This window comes from Agelaius phoeniceus, chromosome 4, assembly GCF_051311805.1.
Source record: "Agelaius phoeniceus isolate bAgePho1 chromosome 4, bAgePho1.hap1, whole genome shotgun sequence".
In the NCBI taxonomy this organism is placed as follows: Eukaryota; Metazoa; Chordata; class Aves; order Passeriformes; family Icteridae; genus Agelaius; species Agelaius phoeniceus.
This window is the reverse complement of record NC_135268.1, coordinates 49,356,014-49,376,791: the sequence shown is the minus strand read 5'-3', so window position 1 is coordinate 49,376,791 and position 20,778 is coordinate 49,356,014. Positions and strand designations below refer to the sequence as shown.

General features: G+C 35.5%; 1 protein-coding gene across 3 annotated transcripts in view; it reads right to left on the bottom strand.

Moving 5' to 3' along the window:
- The window catches only part of GABRG1 (gamma-aminobutyric acid type A receptor subunit gamma1), a 60,591-nt gene that overhangs the window by 25,427 nt on the left and 14,386 nt on the right, over positions 1–20,778 (bottom strand). For all 3 annotated transcript variants that reach the window (XR_013182129.1, XM_077177570.1, XM_054633009.2), the window contains exons 2-3: positions 16,874–17,022; positions 8,821–8,888 (exon numbers count right to left, since the gene is read on the bottom strand). Coding sequence is in view for 2 of the 3 variants with exons in the window: in XM_054633009.2 (XP_054488984.1) it covers positions 8,821–8,888; positions 16,874–17,022 (217 nt within the window). In the remaining variant the exon portion in view is untranslated. The remainder of the gene's footprint in view (positions 1–8,820; positions 8,889–16,873; positions 17,023–20,778) is intronic.

The following is a 20,778-nucleotide window of genomic DNA, read 5'->3' as shown; positions in this document are numbered from 1 at the left end:
TCAGACACATCCTTCTCCCTCTCCCTCTGGAATCAGCCAACTACAGGCATAATCCTACCATGCATCCCACCTGAAAGACATGGACTTGCAGCCTCATGGTGGGTGGCAGCAGCAGCTCACCCTGCTCTTTCAGAAGGAACCCAGAGATAGTGCTCTGATTTCACCCAAGAACATTTATTCCACTTCTACCATCTGCCTTGGTGACATTACTAACTAATTCTTCAGCGTATCTATTTACCCTAAGACCTCTCTGAGGGTACATAACACATCTTGAGGCAGCACATAATCTTCACAAAATGCATCTTACATGTGATCACATTTTTATCCCAAAATATTTCCTACTTCCTTTTAAGAGTGGGAAATCTGGGTCCCTAAAAGTTATTAAAAATAAGGTAGAAAAAATCACCATACCGTCTTTTCTGAGAGTACTTTATTTCTGAAACAAGATGAATAAAAGCCCTATCTTTTTTCAGAGATTGCATAAGCAAGCATAACAGCAACAAGATTAATGCAATATTCTTTTATTGCAACACATCTTTCTAGCCAACTATCTTGCTTTCCTTGTTTTCTTACAAAATTTAAAATTAACACTTCTATCACTTCTACTAGTCTTTGATGAAACTCACCATTTAATGGCACTGTGCAACCATAAAAATTGGTTTACTACCCTCTCTTTCAAATTAAACTAATGGCAAAATAGGCATGCAGAATAAAGTGGAATCCATCTATGGCTGCGTTAGTCACAGCTTATTCATATTTAACCTCACAGGGTCCAAGAACAATGGCACATACTGGCTCCTATTTGGCATTTGATTAAATCTCTGAGTACTTTTTTTTCACAGCTGGCATGAAGTGCCCACCTGCCTAATTATTTACAGATAACTTCAATCCTCCTCCATCTCTATCCTCTCTAAAAGATCTTAGCAAACTCCAAAGGCTGGGAACAGTGTGACTAATCAGAGATTACCATTAAAGGGCCAGGCAGGGCACAAACTGTGACTACTGAAAAACAGATTCATAGCTTCAGTGGAAGTCATTTAATATATAAAAACAATTACTTCAAACAAAGCAGGAACAGCTACTGAAGGGGGATAAATAAAATCCTCAATACATTTCATTGTCATGAACAGTTCAATTAAAGTCAGACTTTGAAAAAGGTCAGTGGATTGCTTTTTTTATTTACTGGAAAGCTGTGAAAGAAAGAGAGTCAGATATCATCTAATACGATTGTTTCTGTTTCTAAACTGCACCACACAAATTCCAATATAATATCAATAAGGATAGGAAAAAATGTAGCAAAAAGAAATAAAGAATTTTTGTATATTTTTCCTGACAGTCCAACAACTGATTTGATATTCCAGAATAAAAAAAAAATTTGGAGAAGGCAAGTAACAAGTAGCTAAATTGTTGGCTGGATTATATTAAATGCAACACATTTTGTCTGAGAACAGAAGAAAGTTGCCTAGTTCTGTTTTCTGAAACAGAAAATCAAGAAAGAGTCCCAAAACCAAACTCAGAACTAAAAAAAATTTTTGCAAGCTACAGACTTCCAATACAGCTAATGACCAGCGAATTTAATAGAAAAATAAATAAAAACATATTCCTATCATTTCATCTTTGCTCAGAAACCCACCACAGCTTTTCTACTAGATTCAAAATTTTGTGTGAAGGACAGTTCAGTGTTCCTGTAACGGCATATTTTGAAATCTGTTTCATATGGAGCCTCTCAAAGCAGTTGAACTAACAAGTTGATATGACTTTAGTCAGGTGTTTTATCATTCTATTCAGCATTCTAATTTCTTAAACTGGAATTCAATGTCAGTGAGGCAGGGAATTTTACAGCAAAAAAAAAAAATAAAGGGAAACTAAAGAAAGCATTCTACCAGCCTATATGTTTTCACAATAAGAGATGTGATTTAATACCAAATACCAATTTAGTATTCTGATGAAAAGATTTTAAAAACAAAAAAAAAAGTCATAAACAAAACCAGTAACCACAAGCTTTCCTAGGAGGTAAGCACAAAATAAAGCATCAATCATTAGTCAATTTATCTTCATCTGCCCAGGGGGGTGCCAATAAACACTCATAACCTTTACCTTTTCCCTCACCCAAATTTCTTTGAACATCAATAAGGGGCCATAAAGTAATTTATTAAAATACTTAACCTATCCTTGATGCATAACCTCTAAACAAAATGTTGAAAATGTGGCTACTCTGCCTGGTAGGTTACTTTAAAAGCCCTTTAAAGAGTTTTTTTTAGTTGCTTCAGGGCCAACAGTGGTTTCAGAACTTAGTCCCCATGGCTGAGACCAAAGAAAAAGTAAAATTTTTTGGTTTATTAAGCCATTTTTGTTTGGTCTCTAAAGCAATCTGAACTTACTGACCTTAGGGTGAAACCTAAGAGATCCAACAAACCACAGTGCTTCTGACCCATACCTGTAATATTACATTAATGATGCTGCAGCCATGCAATGAACAGAATTCATGCAGTGAACAGAAGTGCATTGTGTCTGCTTCCAGAGTTTTAATCAGTCAGATTGCTATAACTGTACAGATAATCACACTGGAGGATGCTATGGGAACATATACACAGGGTAAGTGGAAATATGGCAAATCATATCTACAGAAGGTGAGGGAGTACAGCAAGACCTACACAGTCACAATTCAGGAAAAAATCTCACTCTTCACATCATAATTTGGCATCTGTGCTAATCTAGTCCTTATTTTGAACATGCAAATTGACAGATGCAAACAACAAAGGCAAGACTTATTTCAATGTTTTGTAGATTACGAGCTATCATTAAAATCTTGCCAATAGTGAAAGGATTAGCTAGAAAAGAAACTTAAGCACTACAGCAAAATCTATGCTTTTATTTCATCAGATTTGGTCATTTGAAGAGAGCATAGGGAGAGGAAGTAGACAAGTTATATACATAATCTATATACATTCTAATGGTAAAAATTATATAAAAAATTTTGATTTACTTTTCAATAGAATATTGAATATTTCAGCCAGTAGCTCTCATGAACAAACATTAAACTCTAGAAAAAACTAGAGAACTCCGAACAAAACAAAACAAAAACCCACAACAACAACCAAAAAACACCCAAAAACTGAAACAGAAAAACAAACTGAAACAAAAAAAACCCCAATCAAACAAAAAAGCCCCACAAAAATAGACAGAAACCAACCACCGAATGTGTAAATACATATATATATATATAAAACCACATGAATAAATGGATTAAGGATTTGGCTTACAGATTGTCAATAGTGATTTATCTGCTCCATTGACTGTACCTTCTAAAGTAAGCATCTACATTTACCTTGCTGTAATTAGAGACACTCTAGCCAAAACTGGACGCACAGGCAACTTTAGCAGCAAAGCCTCACATTACTCAAGCATACATGGTTTTGTAGTTTCTCTTTATAAGCAAAGGGAATACTTCACCGTTCAGTGTGGTGCAACTGTTTTGAAAGCAAGACTAACTGCTCACTTACTGTTTGGTCTTTAATGTACATGGTTTTCCTGCCATGGTTAAAAATCCCAACACTGATGGCAGACAGACTTATTTGTGGCTTGGTTTCTACTCTGCAACTCCTGTAAAATACATGATCCCACATGAAATACAGTATACCTTTTTGGTTTTCTGGTTGATGGGGCAGAAATCACCTTCAAACACCAATCATCTGCTACACTAGACGAGATAAATAATATAAAAGAGCACGTATAGCCATGAAGAACTTTGTAAAAGGAGCCTCTACTTACTTACTAGTCTTACTGGTCTCAAGAACATAACCTGTTGTGGGGATAAAACTCTACACTTGATACACCACTGTTATTCAAAAAGGCAACACCTCAATCAGCATTTTCTGTATGCTTGTGAATGACACACTTCAATATAGCCCAAGAAAAAGTGTTTTAAATGTGCATTCTCCGTGGTGGTCTAAATAAGCACCCAGATGTGAAAGACTCAATGAAATTTAAAATTGGGCAAAGTAAGTACCCTTACCTTCTCAGCGAAGTGCTATGTAATACTTACACTAACATTAGTCTCGGTTTAGATCATCTCAGATCATAACTGAACTATGCAGGCACTCAATATTGCTTACACAGGATACATAACCTCTGCAAGGAGCTGATGGCCTGAATTTAGCATAAAAGGCAAGATTTGGAAAGCCAACGGGGGCATAATTACAGATAACAACTTTAGCACGACATGAGCTTAATTCTTTGTGATATTTTGTAACCTTCACAGAGGGGGAAAAATGGGAAATGAGCAAAAGGAAAAGTAAGTTTAAACAGAAACAAAATGAGAAACAATGAAGTTGCTTTGCAGACATTTTTAGGAAGTTTCTTTCAAGCATAAAGGGCAGCTTGGGAGAAATTAATATAAAAAGTTGAAAGCATGGGAGCAGAAACTAGCAAGATCTGAGGCAGGAAATGGCCTCTTGAGGAAAAAAAAAAAACAACTAAAAATCGCTGAGGACAGGTTTTGAAGTACCTTGAAAGTGAAAGGGAATAGTTTATGTGTGAAATATAATGAAAGAGAAGACAAAAGAAGAACCTGAACAAGAGATAAGTCAGGAGAAAAAGTGGAAAGTTCTACCTGTAGGACATCTTTAGATGCTATGAGTGGAGCCAAGCTGCAGCTGGAAAGGTTACAGAAATACGTAGCGTAACAATGGGGATTTGGACAAGAGTTTTCATGCAATGGGTTAAAAAATAAAGAAATATAAAATCTCTTTGTATTCAGAATTTGCAAGACTAAAATTGAGACTACTCCTGGTTCTAAGACTCATACATCATAGAAAATTTTTAGATTCCAGTCCTCAATGGCAAAAATTAATGATTATTCACAGCAACTGAGAGTGAATAAGGCGTGAAAATTTGTAAGCTTTAAAGCTGCAATTCAGCCATATTGAGCTAACAAAACAACTGTGAACACATATGAGTGACACAGGACAGAACTAAGATTCCTTAGGACAAAAGGAGACACAGAATAGCAGGCTATTGACAAAGAAAGGTGTCTAAATTTGTGCATTAAACGTCCGAGAAGAAACTGAGCGCAGGAGAAGAAAAGGTGACCATAGAAGACATACTGTGCAGAAGCAACAAAGGAAAAGCTTTAAGAAATACATTCACATCAATACTTAAATAGACAAATGCTACGAACACAAGAAACTGAGACTTTATCACAACACACTGACAGACTGACCACAGGTAAAAAAGGAAGCTTTTTCAGAATTGTTGCCTGGCCCTATCCACATCCACAGCTCAGCACTCCTGCCATTTCTTTAACAAGTTACAGTATCACAGATTAGCCCTGTGCAACTACAGAGCACTTATGTATGAAAGCTCAGGTACTTCAGAGGCAGTTTGGTTATTGCTCTGGCTGTGAATGCTAGGAATCTGAGATGAAACAAACAGGATTTCCAAACAGTATGCTGGCACACTCTACTGAAATCAGGGGAGTGAAGTAAAAATAAACAGTAGTTGTACTGTACAGTAATGATAATAATCAATATAGTAGTAGTAGTAGTACTACTACTACTACTACTACTACTATATTGATTATTATCATTACTGCCACCATGCCAGATGTGGCTTAAAGTGATGCAGTGGTACAATACAAAACCAGTATTTCCTAAAGCATAAACTAATCTAAGATTTAAGAACAAACCACAGCACAAAAAGACTTACATAGCAATGCTATTACATGGCACATAGAAGGCCATATTTTACAGCAAAGAGCATGGATTTTCCTAGTGACTTGTGTGGAACCTTCAGTACCTCTCCTGGCTTCACACTTATTAAAGGAAAATTAGTAAACTGCAGCTGAAAACAGGAAAAATACTGAATGCTGTTTAAAGTCAGGACTAAAAAGCTGTCTGTTCTCTGCTTTGGTTTCAGAAGGCTACAGCAACACTTGTGAGTACAGTACAGTACTTTAACTGTATTTTCTGTACAGTAACTGTTCAGCACATTAATTGTACAGTAACTGCATTTTCCCTCACCCCTCACCATTCCCTTCAAATTGATCACAGGGATTGGGACCAGCTGCTGAAAAGGAACTGCTATGCTGTCCCAGTACAAGCAGAATACTGCATGTATTTGGCTGATTCTCCCTGAACAAGAAAATCTTAGAAGTATTTTCCAATTACAGTAATCAAACTGCAAGAACCAGATTAATCAATTAAAGCTAATCCTTTTAGGGAATAAAAAAAAAGAGAGAACAATCATTAAATTGTACTTGTGAAGTATTACTCAATTTCTAGAGATGGTTACACAAGAAATGCTAGCAGAAATATTTGGTTTGACTTTTAAGTATAATCCATAAAAAAACCCCACAATGCTCAAGGCTACTGAAAAAAATATTTACTCAGCTGCTGTCATGAACAGCATCTGTCAATCTCAAACAGTCATCTGAGTAAGCCAATTAACCATGATCACTTGCAGTGCTGACAGGCACCACAATGATTGGAATCTATCTTCCCTAATTGAAATAAAAATGTACATTGGGAAAAATAATTATAACTTCTTTCAAAGAAGATACTGTACAATAAAAAACAGGTAATATTCAAAGACCCATTGGTACTTTTGTCCTGTCTTATGAACAAATTGATCGCAGAGTTCCTGCCATTTGAAAGAGAATTAAACCAAATTGCATTAAGTGTATATACTTGACTTTTCAAGAGTTTCCATTACTTGCACACTGAATCCACACAACCTTTAGGGAACCTCACAAATTCTCAAGTATGGGCCAAAGTGCATCCCTCATGATCTTCCTTTCATTCAGGAAGCTGCCAGTTTTTCCAGGAGGATGATGTGGGAGATGGTGTCAAATATTTTACTGAAGTCTAAATAGAACACAGCCTTTCCCTCATCAACTAAGCTGGTCACTTTGTCATAGAAGGAGATTTGGTTGGTCAACCTTGATCTTACTTTCACAAGTCCATGTTGGCTGGGCTTGATGCCCTGGTAGTCCTGAATGTGCCATGTAATGGCACTTAGCTGCATTTTATATGGTTGTTGCACAGTACATAGCACAGACTAGCTCTAAAAGACAGATTCAAATCTTTAGACTTAGTATTAGAAGCCTAAATACTCTAGTGATCCAGACACTTGTTTAAAGTATTTACTCAGGATGCAGATGCCCGAAGAGATCACAAGCTCTAGGAAAACGCATCTTAATCATGGAGTGACTATAGAATCTAAAATAGTTTGTAGATCTTGCTAAATAGTAAAAGCCAAAACACAACAGCCTTCAAAAACAAACTCTAATGAATGTCATGCATAGACCTCAATTATGAAAGTGGAAGTTTATCAAATAGCAACAGGAAAATAGACAATTAAAAAAACAAATCTGTTTGTTCTCATAGTATTCACATATGTTCAGTACTCATATATATTCTCTAAAGCTTTCAGACAAACATACTCCCGGATATGCTGCTTCAGCATCACTGTCAGAAAAAACAGCCTCTGAAGAATGTACACAGGTTACTGGAAAAAGAAGTCTCTACTACTTGCTAGATCCTCCTTACACATCCTCCCAGTTTCCTTCCACAGTTAGTTAATTCAGAAGAGGATTAGACAGAGAGAAGCAAAAGAGAAAGACTGCAGAAGGGAGACAGACAAAACAAAGACACCACTTACACTGGACATGGAAGCTGGAAAATGTTCTCCACTCCGTCACTCTTATGCTGTCACAGATTTCATTACATACAGTCCTGGCCTGGGACATGGACTTCCCTGCCACAGCCCCAGGCAATGCCAACCCTAAGCTGGTTAGACCATTATGCTAGAATGAGTATCCTTTGCCACAGACCTGCACCTTTTCCCACAGTATCTAAGTACCACTGGATTTTCTGGCTTGGCTTCCCATCACTGAAAGTTTCTGTTCTCCACCCCCACACGATGACACATGTCTAAACCACAAGATTCTTAATAATAATTGAGAATTACTGCACTCTCAGGAAATTCTCAGAAGCCCTCTGCACTGGCATGCTCTAGCCTCTGAACAAAACTTTTCTCTGTCATGCAAATTCAATACTGTCAGCAATTCTGTAGGGAGGAAGTAAAGGAGGTAAACTCAAAATCACCCGAAGGCAAGGCCCCTTCTTAGTCCTGGGCAGAAGTCATGCCAAAAGGCCTTTCTAAAGCCTCCCCCATTTCATACAACACACAGTCTGAGAGAGCTAAGACAACCCCACATCCCCAGCTTCCTCATAATGGCTGTTACTTCAGTGTCGGTACTAAACAGATAGGTCAGATCTCAAAGGTGCACCACAAACTAGGTGAGATGTATTTCTTAACTTCTAGGAAACCAGTCATTTATACATACACACACTGAAAAGGATACAGAAATGGAAAAAGAAGAACAAAAGAGTTATTCAAATTTTGATTTGAATGAATTTGAAGAAAAACTAAACAATAGATCACTTCACCGAAAATAGTTTTGGTCAAATACTGCATCAGTTGTTCTTTTTCTGAAGAGTAGCTCTAGGAAATCAAACCAGGCCAGAAATAAAACAGATATACACAAATATTGTGGAAATGTTCAACACAAAATAAAACAAGGACCTGATACAATGGACTCTGTGTGACCTGACTTTTTAAAAGAAAAACTATTTTTAAAATTACAGCAATTTCAAACAGAGGGACTAAATGTATCTCTGCAATAACTACAATCATATCCAACAGCATAAGAATACACAGTAAGAAATAAAGAAAAATTTGAATGAGATTAGAATTATTTCATAATAGTAACCCATAGCAACATGCAGATGATATTTTGTGTCAATAATCAGAACTTACCATATTGATTGGGTCAACTGGACCGATGCTGTTAACATAGACATCTGTTTCAATCACTGTAGTTCTCACTAAACAAAATAGTAACCATAATAATTACATATTTCATTAACTCTGTGCATTGTTAGCGCAATTTAATTTATTTAACTAAAAACAGTGCATCTGGTATTCTTTTATTAGATTCAGAACAATTTAATTTCTGTTTTTTTCATTTTGTAAAGGATCATATATGACTTGGCTGTCTTATTTCATATGACTTTTTAGAAATATCAACTTTAACTTTTTAGTTCATAATGCAAACTCCACCTGTGCTTTTTGATCAATATAAGACAGATCAAAAAGGCACAGAAAGGCAAAACAAATAAAACAAAAAAACCCAAAAACTCTCTTCCAATATAAAAATGCAGTCCTAAAAAGAAAACAAGTTTGGAACATTTTTTTCATAAAACAAACCATGAGGTCTGGGACAAATGTGTTTACCAGCTGCAAGGAATCAATATGAAGTGCCTTCTATCAATTTCTACTGAGAATATATAACAGATAAAAAATAACTGTTCACCACAGGTTTCTTCAAGTCATAAAGCCACAGCACACCTAGGGATTACTAATGCTCTTTCATCAGCTTGATTATTACACTGGTTAAAGGACCAAATTGAAAGCTCATCAATTAAAGTTATTTAAAAGGTAAACATTACCAAACTTATTTTTCTTTAAAAACAGGGCAAACACTTTCACTGTGCAAACAAAAAACCAAAAACTTTAAAAAATGTATTCCAGTACAGAATGTACTCTCTACTCTGTACATTTTCAGAAGGATGCAAAGTCTAAGAGTGTCCATAAAAGGCACACCTGAAGTACAGGGAGCTCTCATAGCTCATTTTTTTCCTCCTAACTGGTTTATACAGAAAAAAGGGCACAAATGAAAGAGGAGAGGATGCATTCTAATTTCATCATTTTACCAAGCATCTTCTGGTTTGCGCTGGAGAAGCAGAATGTGGACACAAGAGAATATATGTCCTTGTACCCAATGGAATGAAGAGGGATAATAATAATAGAGCTCTGCTAGTCCTTTTATGGTGTGGCACAATAAAACAAGCATCTCTTTCAAGCTGCAGATAAAAAAAAAGTGGGAAGGTAAAAAAAAAAAGGCGTTTTGATTTCATAGGAGAGGGACCCTAGGTCATCAGATTTAACTTTTTTATACAGCAAAAGCCAAGGGTTTAACAACAAACCTAATTTCTGAAAACTTTAACAGATATACAAGAAGCAAGACTGTAACAGTGACCTCCTTGACAACTACAATGACAGGCAAGATGCATTTTCTAAATATCCCAAGATACTTTTTCCCTGCCAAGCTCACTTGGGAGGAAATTTGCCCTGATTCCAAATCTGGTTAATGGTGTGAACATAAGCCTGACAGAAAGACACACTAGTGAGGCTGCACAAAGGTTTTTCTGTACGACCACAGAGCACAGAGTCACTTGATCACCATACTGTCCCCAGCATGCTTCAGAGAAAGTTTAAACAGATTCTGGAAACCAATTTATTTCCTGGGGGAAAAAATAAGTACTTCTTGCAATGATACTTATGGGTCCCTTCCAACTCAAAATATTCTGCAATTCTGTCATTCTTTGATTCTGAGCTACAAATGTTTCCGATTTCTGCAAAGCTCATAAAGGAAGGGAGACAACACAAGAACCCATACACATAGACTGAAATATCAGAGTAAGAAGTTTATAATGTGTGTATTTAGTCATATGTCTAACGAAATCCTTTTGACATATATCACATTCTGCAAATGGATATCCTCTTCCTTTAATTTGCAATCCTATTTATTTTTATAACAGGAGCCCCACTGCTAGAGCAGAACACATGGAGGTGGATTAAAGTATTTCTTGCCTTATTCCTCAAGTAATGTTGAATACTTCATTGAAATACAACTCACAGGATTCCTTCTCCTCCACCTCCTTTTTCCCCTCTCAATTCGTTATACTGAAGGAGCTAAATACTCTGCAGATGCAGCCACTCCTTTCCAACAGTATTTGTGTCATCTGCCAGTGTAACTACAGAAATGAATTGCTAAAATAATTCAAAATATCATTATTCTTGATCAAAAATTTCCTATGAGACCACACTATAGATATCCCAGCCACTGGGATGTTTATTAACAACTAAATTTCAAACTCTGTCAGTGACACAGTTTTTAATGGGGGCTGTGTCAATTTTAAGAAATTCTGACTTGCATCTTGCAGTACTTCATCTGCCACAAGGGCTTTCCTGTAGTGGGCCACTCAGTTAATTTTGCCTGTTCCATACTGCTCTGAGTAAGATTATAAGATGCATTAAGAGCTAGCGAACAGTTTAAAAATCTGCCTCTGTTGAAATTATTTTAATTGACATAAATGATCCAGAGAGAGAAACTCAATTCAAGAGGACTGGAAGAAGCTTATTTTGTTACCTTAGTTCTTCTGTACTTCTGAGAGAAGTACAGAAATGTACTTCTGAATTAGAAGGATTAATTAATATTTCTTGTGTTCTTGAACTAGAAGTGATAACAGTTCATAAAAATTACAAATGCTGGAGGAAAATACCTTCTTGATACTTTGAGAAGAACAAATTGAGAAGATTTTCGAACCCTGACTGCTTCCTATTTTACTTTAAAACTTGCTATCAGCCCTGAAAACACAAGTAGGAAGAAGGCTATTTAACACATCCTGCATGAAGTGCAGAGCAGCAGTGCTCTAAACAAGGGGAGAAAGGGCTTGAACACTTTCAATATTTAAACTGAAAGACAGTATGATGCAGGCTAGAGTAAAGCAAGAAGGTGAGAGTGCATATTCAAGAGGAAGGGGAGACAGAGAAAGAAGAGCACAAAGGAGCAGCTGACCATAAGGTCAGCTTCTAATGCAGCTGAAGCACCCAGGGAACCTGTTTGGTAAGCCCAATCTAGAGAGATATACTCACTTTCTGATTTCCTGCTTTGACTTTTTTTTTTCACTAGACTAAACTTCTTCTGGGTTTAAAAATTTTGAAAAATGTTTATTCCTCATAAGAAAAATCATAGCAATATAAATCTATCTCAATAATTGACAAATTATTTTAGTAATTGCCCCTGATATTTAAAGTGCCTGGTTTTTAGCCCTATATTTTTGCAGGCTCAATTTTCAGCTTTTAATATTTGATATATCTCTTCTTGCTACACTTAAGAGCTCTTCTTATCAGCTATTCTCATTCTATAAACATCTATCTCCTGACACAAATAATAATCATTATTGTAAAAGTCTAGAATATTGCACTTTTTATTCCTTAATTCTGCTATTTTCATTCCTCCAATCCATTACTTCAATACATTAACCTAGAGCATGGTAGTCCACCTAAATTCACTAACCCCATAGTTTACCACAATTCCCTCATTTTCTAATGAAGGTAGGTCTAAGCCACATCACCCTTGTTTTTAATTAATACTTCTTATGCTCTTTAACTAAGACCACTTTTGTGACTTCATCAAGGCTTATTTTCTTTGAGCATGTTTTCTATAACTCCTCAATACTTGCCTAAAGAAGCATCCCCTATAGTGATGAAGTAGTTATTCAGCAAATAAATTCGGTGGCTACCATATTCAGAAATAACAGAGTCCTTCAATTTGTAATAGCTTTTAATGGAATAATATAATTCTAACAATCAGCTATCTAAGATTATTACTTTAATGGCTACTTATATTGAAAATTTAGTCTCAAGTGTCTACAGCAGGCTTCCAGGTCAACCTCTGAAGAATTTTTTCAAAGTGATTTTGATGAAGGCAGAGCTCTGTTCTCTAAACTTTTTGCACTTCTACTTAAAAGAAATCCATCTTTTGCAGATACTCCTACCCCACCAATTTTATTATTTCCATGATTTTCTATGCAGTGCACACGTCCAATACCATCAACACTCCCTGAATATGTACTTCTACATTTTGCTCTTGTATTTTGATTTTCTTCAATTCTTGGAAAATATTCTTAAAATACATCTCTCTCTAACTTTCCTTGGTATTTTCCTACTTGTTTTGCTGCCTGGAATAAAATTCAAAAACCTTCTAAACAGTGTTAAAATGAGAATGTAAAAGCAAGTCCTTAATGGAAAGTATTCACGGTGGCACAATATGGCGATATGCACATGCATTACAGTATTTCTACAATTTTTATAAGGTTATTTAACAAGTATATGTAAAAAATATTGTCCAATTAGAAGAACAGTTGGCTAGGTAACTTCCTCAAGGTCCTGCCCCATTGGAGCTCCTCGATCTTTCAGCCCTCTATATTATTGTATCTACAATGTATGGTGCAAAACAAAATGTCCTTGCTAGACCAATAGACAGAATTCCAAGAATGTATTACTATGTGTGATGGTGTTCACAGGGGTCTTGGGATGAGGGAAGAGACGTAGATCTGACTCCATGTTACAGAAGGCTTGATTTATTATTTTATGATATATATTACATTGAAACTACACTAAAAAGAATAGAAGGAAAAGTTTCATCTCAGAAGGATAGCTAAGAACAGAAAAGAAAGAATGATAACAAAGGCAGCTGCCTCAGACTCTCTGTCAGAGTCAGCTCTGCTGTGATTGGCCATTAATTACAAACAAGCAGATGAGACCAATCACAGATCCACCTGTTGCATTCCACGGCAGCAGATAACCATTGTTTACATTTTGTTCCTGAAGCCTCTCAGCTTCTCAGGAAGAAAAAATCTTAAGGAAAGATTTTTAATGAAAAGATATCTGCGACAACTAGGAGTTTGTTAAAAGATGGGAGAATTCAGGAAAAGTTGTAAAAGTTGTAACTATACATTAACAGTCTGCAAAGTTACAAATATATGAAAAATATAAAAAACCCTAAAAATTTTAGGCATAATTTTGATCTTATTACTTTTCTGCCTATATCATACTTTCATTGCTGTTACACTAGGAGCACCTGTTCAACAGAATACTTCTAATACATTTATTTTTTGAGAATTAGCACTTCAGTTTGAAAGCCTTGTATTTTCCATGTATTCTTGATATCTCTTAGAACATGACTATTCATATTAGTGCACTTGAGAGATGCAATTATTCACCCATGTTTTGCTTATGGGGTAATAACAACTATCCACATTTCTCTAGGTATCCAATTTTTCTACATCCATGAGCAATTATCCTTAAATTCCCACCCAATTATCCCAAATTCTTAAGATTTCCATTAATGATGAGTTGTCTTAAACTGTTAATGAAAACACTCACTAAAGTTGTAGATATGTGATGACAGTTTCCTATTTTTTAATTAAATTTTCAGATAGTGCAGTTGTATTTCGCACATACACACATCACTGCTGGAAAAAATTATCTGTACATTGATAGGATAATATTAATAGATCACTGTCCCTAGGATGAGAGGGGTGAAAAATGAGAAGCCAGAATTCTTTCCTTTAAAAAGGAAAGTTCAAAAATAATAGTGACTTTGATGCAGGACTAGAGCTGAAACAGTGTGGTTATAAAATCATGCACCCAGAAGGTAATGTTACAGTGAGAATAATACTGCTTTATTAGTATATCAACACTCCAAGGTTGTATCTGTAATTAAACATATTTATACCACAGATAGGAGACTTTATCTGATAACTACTATTACTTCATACTGAGTAGAAGAATGATAGAACACTTATGCTCCAAACACTCAAGCCTACTACATAACTTGAATTAAAGGCTAGTAAGATTACTAAACATAGCAAAGGGTACAAGTTAAGAAATTACTACCACTCATAGATATTTGAGTGAGACGAACAGAAAATGACAGTGTTTTTCCCCTATTAAATTTCAGTATCGCCTCCAAAATGCCAGTTTTCATTTGGCTCTCCTTTAGCATGTCCCTCAACTAACTGCGTGTTTAACAATGAAACTCTTATCTCACTGTGAGATGGTGAAATTCTGTGTCAACACCAGGAAGAAAACTAAATTCTGCTCTGGGATTCAAACCCAAAAATCCAAGTTCAAAACAAAAAAAATGTTGCTATTGTAAATGAGCTTTGTAATTCAATCATAAGAATGTTCTGTGGGATTCTAATGTTTTGAAAGATAATGAAAATTCCAGTTCAATAACCTTGTTGTACAAGAACTGACATTCATGAAGAAAGGAATCTGACACCAGATTTTATCCACATACTTGAAGCAGATTAAGATGAATAAACTATAGCCTGATTTTGTTTTTCTGTCTGTCAAATATCTGCTGCAGTTTCCAAACAACTGGACAGAATGCAGTGCTTTCAACTGAAGTCAGAAATTTCATCTTATGTTGTCCAAAATGTCTTCCTTGTGGCAGAATCATACTTAACATTTCTTCAAAACAAAGTGAATACTCCCAAATGTTTCCTTTTTTCATTACTCTGGCTGATTATTCATGAACTTTATGTTCTAGTATAGTGGATGGATGCAGGGCCCAGATAGCAATGTCATATTGGTACAGAACTTTTGAGAAGAGGTACATTTATGAGAGAGAAGCTAGAACTAAGTGTCTTCTTTTGGGAACTGATATTTTGAATCCAAAAAGCTGTACATTGAGTTACTCACAGAAAGACAGTTCTTGTCCTATCAAGACTCAGAACATAGCCATAAAAATAAAGGTAAGAATTACATCAAAATTCTTCCATGCCCATCTAAATACATTTGACATGTCAGAATAAATTCCTCCTCTGTATTTGTTCCATTTACTTGTAAGTTTTATGGAGAGAGAAGAGAAAAAGAATTCTCTTTTCTTTCATCCCCACGTACAAGCCAATCATTAGAAGGAGTCCTAGAAGAGACAGTTTATTTCCTCACAATCACTTTTCTGTCTGTTGCATCAAATGGGCAAAAACAAACAGTAAGCTACACATTTTTCACACATTGAGAATTTAAGGAAAAACATGCTGGAGGACTTTTTGTTTTGTCTAAATGTTTTTAGTAATTCAATTAAATGAACATGAAGGAAAAGACTTAAACCAAACTTTATGAGATTCATATGTGGTTATATTATGACAGGGAGAGAATTATTGCCTTTCAACATCTCTAAGATAACAGTCACCAATAAAATAGAACTCAGAAGTTTGAGAAAGAAAACACTTTGTCAGAAGCTTTCAAAGGAAGATGCATAATTTTAGATTGTGTCTTTTTCTTCCCCTACATAAATGAAACAGGTCTAGATTGTTGTGCTGTTTAAAGTATAAATAGCTTACAGACTTACATGGCATTCCTTTGATAAGGAGTGCCAGGTACATCACAAATACTTATGTCCTCCTCCTCTTCCTTCACATTTCAGGAAACAAACTCAGAGAAAATATATTGTTTTTCTTATTTGATCCTGCATGCAAAGAGCTGGCAAGGTTTCATGTACTACATGTTTTCAAAACAAGATTCTTCCAAATATTTATGCTTAATAACAAAAATTGATGCTTTGACTATTGAAAGACAAAATTGCCTTCATATAGCTGCAAAGTTTGATCTATAGCAATGCAGGTTTTCTTCCATATTCCACTTAAAAAATGGGTCCTAAGTTATACTTTTAGACTCTTGAATTTTTTTTCAAAATTTTACCTAAGAGAAGACAATTGAGTTGAGTTATATTTGTTCAAAATAGACACAATGAATTTCCTACACTAAGAATAAAATGTCTAGGGATAATTCTTGAATGAAGTCCTAAAGACTTAAGATCAATTTTTGAAATGGCCATGGCTGGTTTATATCTACAATTCTTTCTGACAGAAGATCTTTGTTAAACAAAGCAAAGTATAATTGCCTTTTAGTAATTTATTAAAGATTGCTCACTGTCCCCCAAAACCAATACCTTCCATAAGAAAAATAAAATTATAAATAGAACATGAGGTCTTATCTTGCAGTGAACATTTTTTACTAGTTCCAGAAAATTACTGTATTTTATTACTTTTATATTTAGCTTGCAATATTGTGTTTTAAATATTGCAATAAGCATAGTTTTGCCATCTTTGACAAAATGCACATCATCTCTAGTTCACATTTTCTATTACACTGAACCATTTTATGAGCTTACCCCCAATATCTGGCCGAAGCTTATTGTCATATCCTTGAAGTAGGGAGTCCAGTATGTGAGTTACATCACCACCATGAATCTTTGGTGCAAGGACCCATGTTTTATTCACCATTAGATCTTCATCATCCTCATCATCTGCTTTATCAGCTCTATGTTGTGTGATTAAAAAAAAAACAAAATTGGGAAAAACAAATGACACGGTGAAACTGAATACACAAGAGTTGGAGAAGAAAGAGATAAAAATATTGAAAACTACTTAGAATAGTTTGTACAAACACAAATGCATTCTGGTGCCAAAAGAAAGAAGCAGACCCTTATTTACAATACATATCTATATAAATATTTACCAACATTTTGTTTTATGATGGTGGAGAGTGTAAGTGTTAATAGAGGCATTTACACACCACCCATATAGAAAAACTCAAGCCATGAGTCAAACCCACAAAGGCAGCAGCAGGCATCAGCTTACTGTCAGCCTTTTCCTCTTTTAAAACAAAAGTGTAATTCCAAAGCTTTTCCCTACATGCATTTCTTTCTCCAGCAATACTGCTGATATTTCTAAGAGATGCTTAATCTTCATAATAGCATACCTATTGTATGCCACTTAAAAAAGCATCAACAGAATCTCCTTCCTAGTAGACTCTGTTATATGATGTAAAAAAATAAGACTTGCATACTGATTAAACTCCATTCACATTTTAAGCAAGCAAACATTACATCCATGTGCTACAACTAAGCATTAGGAGAAGCAGAAGCTCCAGACATAAGCCAATTATGTCTCTGAATGTATACGTGGTATAGTTAACTGAAAGGAATAGTACTCCATTTTCAGATCATTTATTAGCTACCTATTTTATCAAGATGAAACAATTGTACAAGGAAAATAATTACATATTCATTTATTACCTATCTTTTAATTAGATAAGCAGCAATAGATAGTGAATCCCTAGATCATTAAAAAAAATTGCAATACCTTGGTTGCATCTGAAATTCACTCAGATATCACCAAAAGGTCAAAGAATGCCTCAAAGTAGTTTTCTTTCCATTTCAATCAAATGAGTATGGACTTCAGTATTCCTCCAGTGCTAAAAACTGCTATCTATATTACTCATCTAGTTTATTTCAAGGAAATGATATGGGCTTGAGGTAAAGCACACTGCTTGAGACTGACAGCAGTAACTAACAGTCACACAACCTACCTTCCCAAATGGGCACTGGCTAGCAATTACAGAAAATATGCAGCCCCTATAAATCAGATCCAATGTTAACACAAGCACAATATTCCAGTAAAAGAAAGGAATTAAATTACTATCCTTGTGCCAATTCACATTGTACACCAAAACTAAAAATGTTACTGCTTTATTAAGAGCTTCTAAATTACACAGATATCTGCTGCCCTCGAAACTAAGAGCGGAAATTTTCAGCAAATTTACTACAGGAAAGAAGACCACCAGTATGTTCCATGTGAAGACAGGACAGAAGAAGTTAGTAAAGGACAGAGTGAGATAAGGCATGCCTGCCTTTTATTGCAGCCCTTTTTGGGAATGCCTCAAACCAGTCTGTAATAGAAAGGCCTTGCATCACCTCTTGGATAACACTAGCAAGTCTCACTGAAAATCAAAACTGTCATGGCTGTGGAAACTCTCAGTGGTTTTGGCATGCCTGCTTAATTTGGGAAAGGAAACCTTGCCACAGCTCAATAGGTTTCCAGAGGATGAACAAAAAGCACTGTTCAGATATCAGAGCTTTCGTACCTAGCTTGCTGCAAACAAGTTGAAAGAGTCTATTATAGCAGAAAGTAATATGCAGTCTAAATACAAGGCTCACTGACAGCTTCCCTGTAACAGCCTGAAAAGTGCTTTCATTCTTTTAAATTGAAATGCACCATAAAATACTTAATCTTTACTGCACTACATAGAGAAATGTCAGATATTAAATATTTAACATTTCCCATTAGCAGGATCCCACTAATGGGAGCACTAAAATTAGGAAGCTAAGTTTCATAACTGTACACTCTTTCTCCCTCAGAGCTACCTGTTTCTTTCATGTGTTGTTGCCATACAGCTTTAATAATAATAATAATAATAATAATAATAATAATAATAATAATAATAATAATAATAATAATAATAATTATTATTATTATTATTATTATTATTATTATTATTATTATTATTATTGTTGTTGTTGTTGTTGTTGTTGTTATTATTATTATATCTATTTATGATCTGCTTACACTTTTTGGCATCTAATTACTTTATAGATTAGCTTACAGTTGCTCAGAGTGAAGAGGCAATCCCAGACTTTTCCCAGAGGCATTAAGATGACGAGGAGTTAAAAGTTAATTTATAACTAGCTCTCTAAGGAAAAACACATAATCACCACAAAACTGACCTTCTTCTTTTTGTCTTCCATCCCATAAGCAGTAGAAAGTATAGTGAAATTAACAGAGTTCCTTACATATACAGGGCACCTGATTCTCTGGGTCAGCCCAATTATTTGCAGAAAATTTGAAGTGATTATGACACTACTTTGTTGTTCTTTAAAGTTTTTTCCACAATGCTATTAAGAACAGCAGAGATTTAGCCAAAAGGGAAAGTACAAGAGGTCATGCCATGACCACCTAAACCAAATAGGAGTTACAACCACAACACCTCAACTCACAGTCACTTGAATACCTTGACAATTCAAAGAGTCCTTAATTTTATTTATAGATTCACAGGACAAATCATGTTGGAAAGAGATCATGAGAGATCTCTCTAGTCCAGCTTCCTACTCAAAGCAGGGCTTGCTCTGAGCTCACAGGAGGTTGCTCATGGCTGATCAGGTTGGCTATTGCAGACATCCAAAATGCAAGCTGCACAACCTCTCTGAGCAACCTGATCTCCACTTGGCTCTTTTATATTATTCAATATATTTAAATAAACTGGAAATTAACAACAAGAAAAAATGCAAATAAAAACAGATTTCAGATTTTCACTTTTCATTTTTTTACTTTTTGTCTTACTTAATTGGAGTATCTCTGGTCCTCCGCCAATTTTAAAACTCTGAACTACAAATAGGTATACAATGACAGCTTACAGAAAGCTATTAATGCAATTTCAGGGGGAGAGGGAAAAATTCCATCCCAACATCTAAGCATTTTTTCAGGCACCAGTAAATAAATCCATTTAAGAAGACAGTTTTATTAGAGGCAACATTTCTTTACTTGGTGTCTGACAAGTCTTGGTTTAAAATGCGCCTTTCTGACTATTTACACGGAACTATTTGATTTTATCTTGGAAATACTGTACACTGAAAAAAGTCCAACCGCACAAAGAGAAACACAATTGACTTCTACACTAGTACACATAGCCAACAAGAGCTTGTGACTCACTAACCCATTTGGTAAAACAGCAAAAAAACCAACATGAATCAGATAATAATGCAACCAAATGTGGAAGACCTGAATCACTGCTGTTCTACAAGGTGAAAACAGCTATTCTTTTCAGAGGTGATTCACTGAGATAAACCCATCTCACTACCTGACTACCATCTTCTGAACTTGTCTTTAAAATGTGCCCAAGATCACCAAGTATGCAGTAAAGACTATAGTATCTCTGAAATGCTTATGGCACCCAGTTCTGCAGTTCTGATTCCTAAACCACAGCCACTGATGTGCAGCAACAAGACTGTGGTAAGAATGAATGATACTGGATGGAAGGAGGAAGTGACCAGAATATACAGAAAGTCTTTTGTACACCCTTCAGTGAAACAGAGCACACCACCTGCCAGCTTGAATTGCCAGTCCAGTTGGTTTGGGGGGAGTTGCACCAAGCACTCTCAAAAGAGCACCTAGTCATGTGAAGGCAACAGGATAGGCACTGTGTCCATATTCACTTCCAGGAATCTGAATTACCAATATG